The sequence below is a fragment of the Alosa sapidissima genome, chromosome 4, assembly GCF_018492685.1.
Source record: "Alosa sapidissima isolate fAloSap1 chromosome 4, fAloSap1.pri, whole genome shotgun sequence".
Taxonomy (NCBI): Eukaryota; Metazoa; Chordata; class Actinopteri; order Clupeiformes; family Clupeidae; genus Alosa; species Alosa sapidissima.
Window position 1 is genome coordinate 6,889,117 of NC_055960.1, and position 10,012 is coordinate 6,899,128.

Below are 10,012 nucleotides of genomic sequence, written 5' to 3' on the forward strand. Positions count from 1 at the left end.
TGCTGACAGTGCAAGCGAATGTCACCGATGAACAAAGACGTAACGGAAAGCCAAGCACAGCAGAGGGTGCAGGTCCAACATCAACAAAGAACAGGTCATCCGGTAGCAGGCAAATCCACTCACATTCATATTTTAGTGGAAGTGATCTAAGCATTACACATCCTGTCTGCTCAAAGGTACTTAATGGTCTCATTTCAAATAGAGTGCACACAGCCAAGTCAGCTGCATTAGCACTCTTTACCTTCCACAGAAAAACACTGTGACAAAGAAAGTTTACAACAAGGGGATACAAGATCAAGAGCATATCAAAAATGTAGATTTATTGACATGTTCCAGCTATCACCCATACAATTAAAATTAATTAAAAATCTTTCTTTTTCCAGTGTACATCTGGTGTACCAAAAACAGTACAAGTTCCTAAACCTTACGATGCCCTGATCATAATATTAAATATTCAACAATGATCACCACTCTTGCTCATTCCCTCTCATTGTTAGCACATACACAAACAAGTCATAAAAGGCAAACACATACATTGTTTTCTGAAAATTGTAAAAAATAATGGGGCAAACTTGTTTGAACCACAGATCATAACAGCTCATTTACAATATCTGGTGCATCCTCCTCAGAAACTCACACAAACAAGTAAAAATATTGTCCTCAAACTTTGGGATCATGGGAAAATTATGCACAGGAAAGCAGAAAGAGGCTAAACGCTGTCCTTTTCCAGCAAAAACAAACACACAACCATAAACAACCTCCACTTTTAGAGTTCAAGCGACTTCCTTTCCAGTAATAATGAGACATAAGTGCTCCTGTTTGGAGTCCATCAAACTGTGTGGATTACATGACGGTGAATGTGCATGTGTGTTTTTGTTCAATGTTTCTGATGTATTTTGTTTTCATCAATAAGACAGTAGCTAAGTCATGACACTGGTCTTAAACAAAACTTTGCGTAATAAATCAAATCATTCACTCATTCTTAGACCGGAGTTGTCCTTTAAGGCAAACTATGGCACTGCAACATACATAACTGGCTGTGACTTTAGCCTGACTATAAACACAGGAGTTGCATGAAAAGGAAAGAAGTACTATCTAACTGCTAGCAGCCCATTACTTTTGTAGTCCAGTACTATGGTAACAAACAGTCAACATGACATACTTGTCTCTTCTACAGATTTCTACATCTACAAACACACAGTCTAGACATGCATAGGCCTACTGCAAATATGCAGTGTTCTACTGGCAAATATGCAGTGTTCTACTGAGAAAAGAAAAGCTTCTTGGTTTACCTTTACTTGCAATAAGAAAAAAACATGAGTTCCAAAGTTTTTAATTCATCTGATAACATAACTCTCAAACAATACCGACATGGTCAAATAACTTAACAAATCCACTAAGCCATGCATGCTACCATAGTTGATTCTCTACTCCATAGGTTATGCATGCACAGCACATGGGTACACCCTGGTCGCTTAAGCTATGGTATTTCAGGTATCTAAGCACAGCTGCCACCTGAAAATTCATCACTGTCCCTGACTTAAACATAAGTACTGTGTTTGCTCAGGAATTCCACTGGAGCTCCCCTGTCTACTGCTAATCTTCCACAAGCACATCTGACTCAGGTATGGGCCGGGGTGTGTGTGTGTGTGTGTGTGTGTGTGTGTGTGTGTGTGTGTGTGTGTGTGTGTGTGTGTTTGCGCTTGACAAATGTGTGTTCAGAGAGCAGTGTGAGTAATTACCTCAGGAGCAGATCCTGCAGTGAGAGGTGCTTTGGACAGATGTCATGGAAACATGTCCTTTTTTGTGTTTCTGTCAGTATGATTTGTATGTTTTCACTGAACAAGTGTAAGTGCTTGTTAGGGGGAGTGTCAGAACCCTGGGAGTCCTGGAAATGTATTTGTGTGAGTGTTTCATGTATTTGTGTGAGTGTTTCTTATGTGGTTGGTCTATTCAGTGCAGCAACGGCAGCATCAGCAGCACTGGCATCAGCAGTAGGAGCAGACGCTGTGTGGCCGACCCCCCGACAGCGGACACGGCGCCCCCTCTCTGCTGCTGGGGGTCCTGCATGGCACAGTCCTCGCCTTGATACCCGCTGTAGCACTGGCACCTGAAGTCCTGGGCCCAGTGGCTCCTCTCCTCCCCCGCACCCGGCTCTCCCCCTGTCCGGAGCACACGCAGCCGGCCGCCCTGCTCTTGGATGCTGTGGGTCAGCGGGTCGAGGTGCAGGTAGGTGTCCGTGTTGGCGATCCTGCGCAGGCAGCGGCCGTGCCACCCGCACAGCGCCTGGCTGCACTGCTCCGCCGCCGTGGACACGTTGAGTAGGTAGCGGCCCAGTGGGCCACGCAGGTACTCACTCAGTTCGACACACGTGTCCTTGCAAAACAGAAACAAATGACAATAGTTAGCATCTGTAACTAAACATTACTTTGCAACTAAACAACTAAACAACTAAACTAAACTAAACTAAACTAAACAACTAAACATTACTTTGACAGTTATTTCTTAGTTGTGGATGCACAAGCGCGCTTGTTTTGAACTAGGGAATACAATTTTTCCATAAATAACCTAACTTATCTGCAAATTCAAAAGACAAATGGAGACATAAGGCCAAAGACTGAGAAAAATGAGGTGGCCAGGATATTGATAAGGCATACGGAAGGGAGGAGGAGTGAGAGAGAGGTCACCAGAATATGCAGTTTTCCATTCACGCAAGCAAGCCCTTATCAGAGGAGGACAGTGAAGGCCAACAACCCTTTTCCTCCTCAAATCAAACCATGTTGCTTGGTCAACAGAATGGCCTGCATTGTGGGGTTGAATAGAAAAGCCTGAATGTGACTCATTCCTTGGGGCAAAGGGTTTTTGTTCATTTTGTCTCTTGTATATTTCCAGTTCTGTTTGGTCTGTCATGCAGTGTTATTTTACTGATCCACGCAATGTAGACAGATAGCTATGGATTTCCCAGCACAATGCTTAATCTGGGGTTTTCCCCAAAAGATGGCAACAGCTGTAAATTAATAGATTCTGAATGTTTGAATGATTGCGACGGGCTCTGCATTATGCATCCACGTCTTTGGTGCCAATATAATGTGAAGGGGAGAGGCTGGCCTATAATGTAATACATATTCATGCTCACATAGATTTCCATTCATTTTGGTGCTATGATAGTAGTCCAATGTCATCTGTTACTCTGTAGCCATGCAATGTAATGAGAGGCTAGGATTAGTGTGTGTGTGGTGTGTGTGTGGGTGTGTGTGTGTGTGTGTGTGTGTGTGTGTGTGTGTGTGTGCGTGTGTGTGTGTGCGTGTGTGTGTGTGTTTGTGTGTAGGAATGCACTGCAACCACTCACTTTGTTCCCTGCATATGTGGCATCTCCCCACAGTATGATGCCTGCTGTCCCCAGTGCCGCACTCTCTCCAATGGTAGAGACCAGGTCACTCTGCACAGATCAGTTGTTCCAGTTACTCAAACACATGTTTGTGCAACAAAAATAATATTAACCACACAAGCGTGCGCACGCACACACACACACACACACTGCAAAACTGTTTTTTCTATCCAAGTGTGATTAATCTTATATAAAGGTAAAAAAACTAGTTGGTATTGTTTTTTAGATAGAGAGTTACCTTGCACTTTCTCATATAATTTTGACTTAATGTAATAAGAGTTTGACATATTTTAAAGCGTCTTATCAAAACAAATTTGCTTAACACACTGGCAGCCAAATTTCCTTTGTTTCTTGATAAGACATTGTGAAAATAAATCAAACTCTTATTAAATTAAGTCAAATGATTTTACAAGAAAGCACTAGGTAAGTCTCTTTATACTCTTTGAATCTTCTTAATATAAGATTAATAACACTTGATGAGATAACCATTGTTTGCAGTGCACACACACACACACACATCCTTACATTCGGAAAGCGAGGCACGCGCAGTAGGGGGCTTTTGTGGCAGGAAGAGCCTGCTGCTAAAGATAAAGGGTGAAGGTGGAGGTTAAAGAGCATGGGACTAGGGAGAGAGCCACACACAGAGGCACACACACACACACACACACACACACACACACAAAAGGACAGGTCGGAGACTGACAGGAATTTACATTCCTTCACCACACTCACAGTCATTTGGATTTCATTTGACTTCAGTGGGGGTGGATTCATCTAGCAAGAATAAATTGCCCAGATCTTGCTAAAAAAATGATTTATGTTCGGTTCATATTTCATGCCACTTTGTGATGTGGTGTCCCCCTTGCTGCGTGCAATTGTTCCAGGAATCTGGTTGTTAGACTTGCAAGCTGTTGCAGTGGAACATTGTGAATGTTTGCCTACACACTCTCAAGCATCCCTCTTGTTATCTGTAGACATCTGACTTTTTGTTTTCCACCCACTCAAAAACTCAGGTGGGTGTAATTGTCTATTGGAGGGAATACACACCATTGCTTTTACTGGCCCCTAAGGGTTCATCTGTAAGACTATGCTGATGAAACGATTCATTATATTACAAAAATCATGATGTTTCCATGATGCAGAAGTGGATCTCAATACCAGCAAAGGGATTAGGAAGCGTCTGAAGCCTAGTGATGCGTCTACCACTAAACCACTGCAGATATGGAAGGCTCTTCAACAAGCCTGTCAAATCAAAGTTGTCGAACATGCTCCCTTCTAACTTCCTCTAGGCTAATTATCATTGCTCAATTTGTGAGCCAGTGACTTCACTTTCTCTTTAAAATAATTCCCTTCCTGGAGTCCCCTCTACCCTCGACCCCCTTCCTCCCTCTCACCTGTGTAAGGAGCTGCAGATCATTGGCATAGGTAGGCCTGGCGTACACAAACACGGGGCGTGTGGGGCCGTCCCCCTCCCCACCCTGGGCCAATCGAAGGGCTTCCCGCACACGGTTCCTGACGAAGAGGCGGGCCAGAGGCGAGGCGCGCAATTTTGAACCCATGTGGACGGAGGGGAAGAGCGCCGTGCTCTCTGCCCACAGCCAGCGCAGCTGTTCGTTCCGCGCCACCTCCACGTCCGGGCAGCGGCCCGTGTAGTTCTCCAGACTGTTCTGGTAGTCGTGGTTGTAGCAGTCAGGGAAGAGGTAGAAGCCCCACAGCTGACCAGGGCGAAGGTTCTTGACCATTCGTAAGGTCTCCAGCATGAACTGCCGCGCCGACATCTCAAACTCCTGCTGGGCCACTTTGTTGACGTTGTGGCTGGGCCACGTGGGGTTCTTCTGCGACACCATCTTGCGGGACTGCTCCCGATATACGTCCTTGGTCTGCCAGTTCCGGATCCAGAGAGGGCGCCACTCTTCCCAGTCAATGACTGCCAGCCCCTTAGCAGCCGGGTCACGGATGTAGTAGGCAACGCCTTCAGGAAGCTTCTCACGGTGCTGTGTAAGGCTGGCCTTCTGAGGAAGGCCGCCATTCACCAGTTGGCCATCGGTATCGATGTAAGGATACAGACCCAACCTGTCCTTATAGAAGATGGTCAGGTTCTGACGAGTGAAGCCTTCATTGGGAGATGCCACAATCTGGAACTGGTCAAGCTGGAAATCCACACCATGACGGGGCTTACAATCCTCCGTTGGGGCATTCCAAGCCAGCAGCAAAGGCTTGTGAGGATACAGAGGCCATATTGTAGACTTCAGCACATGGATATCCTTTGATTCTCCCAACACCATGAGCAGAAGCAGCGAGAAAACTCCCCATATGTTCAGCAGCCACTGGGCCATAGTTGATGTTGTTGGCATACCACTAAACAAGAGGGACTCCTTCAGCTCTTCTGCATGAAAAGTGAAAATATATTTAAAAAATGTTTTTAAAAAATCACTGACATTACAGCTCTGTGACAAGGCTGTGTGATATTCAGAGAAAAAACATAAAGAATAAAGTGACTATGTTTCCAAAACAATGGTTGACATGACACTGCCCTAGGGCTCCAAACAGAAAAGTCTTTGAAAACTCTGATGTACTTCAGATGTGTAATTACAGTGAAATGCTATGGTTCTGTCCTGACCCTACACGCAATACTAACTATGGTAGTTAGGGTCTCATTATTGAGAATTTAGGCTAATGTGAGGCTAGAGTACTAGCCAGAGGATATTTTGTGCCATGCCCATTCATGATGTCTCTTCATTAGGGCTACAGTAAATAAGCAATGTTGATGTCAGTGGAGAGATCAAATTTCTCCAAGTCTAGCAAATTCATTCACCAAGTTTCAAAATCAGAGCACAGACTGTCAAATACATTTTTACCTTTTAATATAACTTCCCCTGTTGAAAAAGGAAGAAAATAGATATCACTTACCTTTTCCAGAAAAATAATAAACATTCCCGAATGACAATTTACAAGCTGCGTTGATCCTCTGAAACTTCTAAGTTAGTTTACCAAATCATGTCGACAAAAGTTTGAAGGAAACTTTATAAAAGTTGCGCAACATATCTATAAGGACGTCTGAACAATGATAGCATTTTCTTTAATTTAATGAAATCTGGTGAAGACCACAGCAGAGCAATGAAAGCGGCGTGGGGCTAAAGATAGGCGCAGGAGTGAGTGAGCTGCCGCTTTGGCATGTTCCATTTGCTCGGAAAGGGAGGGAGTGGTCAAACGTCCACACCACAATCGCGTAGTTGCCGGTAGCTGACTTTTCTAGTCTAATAAGACCAACTGCACACCCACCAAAACAGTCAAATGAAGGGTGTCATGGCTTTATTGTTATGCCCTTAAAACGTTTCGGAATTATAACTCCCTAAGTGTGCCCCGTTTGGAGGCATCTAAGTCGGTCCCAAAGTTTACTGGCAAGGAAAGCTTGCGGTGTAATTACAGGGTAGCCTACAGATGGGGAGCGCTGCTTACAATCAGATGCCCAGTCAACAGCAGGAGCCTGCTTCGCTAAACGACAGTCTAACGTTGCTTCAGCAGGAGAAACATTTCTTAGATGTTGACAGATACCTAGCTAGAACCTCTCATATCAAGTGTAAATATTTACCTAAATGAGTGATTGAATTTAAACAACTTTTCCTTAGGTGTTACAAAACAATACAGAACATAAAGAAAAGTGTAAGCTTGAATCCAACCCAGTTTTAAACAATATACTAACGGTTAACTTATTTAACTGAAACATTAAAAGAGGTTCAACTGCATTTCCATACATGATTACTTCACCACTTCTTCTTTCAGTTACTTTAGTGATGTGAGAGGCAGATACAATACATTCTCAGGTTATGGATGTCAAGAGGCAGCCCACTCCACATGATATTCTCCTGCCCAGCTCTCACCTCATTTGCCGTCTTCCGGCACTTCATGGGGCCTGCTGTTCACTCACCTGCTGCTCTGCGAGGGAGAAAGAGCACGCGTGTACAGAGGAAGACGCTTCCTTCCTGAGGCCATGTCCCATTCACCCTGACCCCTGCTCCTTACATCATCATTTCTTCGACTCAGGCCGGGACAGGAAGGCTCAACAATGTGAGAGGAACTGCGCACACAAACATACACCCTTTTTTACCGCTACCCATCTCACACCCTCTCACCCACGCCCATACACTGGAATGCCGGTACATCCGCTCACCCATCACCCCTTCAAAAACTTTCATTTCACTCTTATAAATCAAACCATAGTTCCCGGTGACGCACATACCACTTCAGTTGAGGAAGCCGCCCTGCACCTCTAAACTGCAACCTCTTGATCAGCTAAGGACTCCCATGACCTCTTTTCTGAGGACCTGTCCACTGACCTCCCCACTTGGCTCTCATGACAACTGATCTGTAAGGTCCAGCCTTGACATGGTGCAGCCTTGACATCTGTTACTGTCTGGCATGCATGTGCCTCACCAATGTGCAATCGCAGACCTCTGTGGTGTCACTGAACGTTGCCAGAATTATGTTTGTATGGGTAGCATCTGCCACTTTGTACAATGTCAACTACCTCCCATACCTCTACTGAGTCTTCATATATTTCCATTGTAGCCGACACTGTTCTCAGCACACATCACTTGTGTTGGTAAAATAAGTGTAGGCGACATGCAGGGTGGTGTCATGTGGTGGCAGGGGAGGGGGACTTCCTGCTTCCAGCCCGGATGGGTGGGTACTGAAATTTCCAGATCCTTGGGGCTTCCGGTGTACGTCCACAGGACTGACCCAGCAGAGGTGATTGTACTTTTCTGCCCCCCACCCCCACCCTTTTTACTGCCCAGTCATCTGATCCTGATGGAATGTGCTTTCAGGTTCCAATGAGACCCTGATAATGAGATTTTTGCTGTTGTTATGGTGATCAAGTGGAACAGTCTCAAAGCCCATCCCTCCTGCAGGGACACAGATGAGCAGATGGACTTCAAAGACTGTTACCATGGAAACATGTCAGATAGCTTACCCTTTGACCTCTTAAAATTGTTTGTTCACTTTGCAGTTACCAGAAGGAGGATGTCAGGGCCTGATAATACAAATGATTTCAAGACTAATGAAAAACACTTTCACACAGTATCCCATTTAACAGTCACCATCTAAAATAAAAATAAAACAATAAAAGTAACATCAAGTTAAATAGCAAATGTTGGAGAGGTACCAACTTCAAGTGCCTTGCATTATTTTAATTAGCCCAAGTTATTTTGTTCCTTCTACTCAAGCTGGAAAATGGTCATGCGTGACACTAGAGCCAGGTTTCCACTGCAGAAACTCGGCACACTACCCAGATAATGGGGATATGCACAGGAACCACATGCTATTCTGCCCTTTCAGCTGTTGTGTTGCCACTGCTTACAGGACCAACAGGACCATCTGTAACAGATGCAGTCTAATTGGGCAACTCGTATCCCAATTACATGCCCACGGGTAGGTCTTCTTTTAGAATAGGATGATGGTTGGAAGAAACTGAATTCCAACTAAGCATTCCATAATAATGCAAAAATGTAAGCATAATTTCATTTGGCCTTTTTTATAGATCAAAATTACATACCGGTAGGCCTAACATTAACAGCTGTTTTGACGTACGTATGGTTAAGGTTATGTTTAATTCTAGAGCTTGATGATAGAGAAGATGATGGACACCATTTTATGCAGGGATGGATTACTGCATGGGCCTACTGGGCCCAGGCCCAGGGGCCCAAGGGGTCAGGGGGCCCTGAAGCCCAAGCCTTTGCATGGAATCATTGCCTCAATATCAACAAATCAGGATGTAGGCTATGAATCTGATTGAATTTAGTATTGGCCATCCCCAAAATTCACCAGAATACAGGAAATCACATCAAACAAATTAAAAATGTTCTGGGGGAGGATCCCCAAACCCCCCCCCTCCCACATATACGACAATAAGTGGGGGGCCCTTAATACATCTGGGCCCAGGGGCCCAAAAGTTCATAATCTGCCCATGATTTTATGGAATGATTCATTGTCAGATGAAATGTGCCTTTCCCTGGGATAAGGGACATCACACTCTTGTCTGTAGACTAGCCCAACTCTGAATGCTCTTCATGAGTGTGACGCTCTGTAACAGTCTTTAAATTAGGAACTGTGCAGTTGGAAGTGTCGCTAGGTTCTAGGTCGCTAGTCCAAAGTCAATCCTAAGTGTTCAAATATGATTGAACAGACACTGCATTCCGGTGTCGGCTGACTTGTTGTTGTTGAGGTCAAGATCTGCTAAATGTTTTTATGTAAGCTAACCGCATCCAGAGGCGGTCTCTGTATTGTTGTTGTACACTGATTGAGTGGTGTGCTGTGTATGAGAAGGGAGAGGGGAGCAGCTAGAGCCAATATGTGCTTATTTTAATGATATCGTTTGCACTTCTAATCCACACGTCAATCTCTATTCTGCACTCACTCGTGCCCTTAGCAAGACACGTACAAAGTCGGTCGGGCAACCAGTTTGAGAGGTATGCGGAGAAGACAGACAGACAGACGTGTTTAGCGCAATTTAGGTCACTGCTAGAACGCCTACTGAAGCACAAAACTGACATGAATTCCAAAACAAAACCTCAGTCCACATGTTCTCTGTGATACCAAATGTACCCAATATTTTAAGGATAGAAC

General features: G+C 44.5%; 1 protein-coding gene across 2 annotated transcripts; it reads right to left on the reverse strand.

The window, feature by feature from the left end:
* Positions 1-289: 289 nt before the first annotated feature.
* hyal2a (hyaluronidase 2a) lies at positions 290-7,481 on the reverse strand. Of its 2 annotated transcripts, none has more exons than XM_042090884.1 (4): positions 7,270-7,481; positions 4,783-5,774; positions 3,350-3,439; positions 290-2,376 (listed from the first exon to the last, which is right to left on the reverse strand). In XM_042090884.1, exons 2-4 carry the CDS (start codon positions 5,740-5,742, stop codon positions 1,954-1,956), a joined length of 1,473 nt encoding a protein of 490 aa, XP_041946818.1. In that variant the 5' UTR covers positions 5,743-5,774; positions 7,270-7,481; the 3' UTR covers positions 290-1,953. The 2 variants fall into 2 exon arrangements, with proteins under 2 accessions (XP_041946818.1, XP_041946817.1); XM_042090883.1 differs by lacking the exon at positions 7,270-7,481 and adding an exon at positions 6,299-7,213.
* Between the last annotated feature and the right edge of the window lie 2,531 nt (positions 7,482-10,012).

What these genes read in the sequence shown, in the direction of transcription:
- hyal2a (XM_042090884.1), bottom strand. Translation starts at nt 5,742, where the DNA reads ATGCCAACAACATCAACTATGGCCCAGTGGCTGCTGAACATATGGGGA. An exon ending in ATCTGCAGCTCCTTACACAG is followed by an intron (nt 3,440 to 4,782) that starts GTGAGAGGGAGG and finishes TGATCTGTGCAG; the next exon opens with AGTGACCTGGTCTCTACCAT. An exon ending in CCACATATGCAGGGAACAAA is followed by an intron (nt 2,377 to 3,349) that starts GTGAGTGGTTGC and finishes CTGTTTTGCAAG; the next exon opens with GACACGTGTGTCGAACTGAG.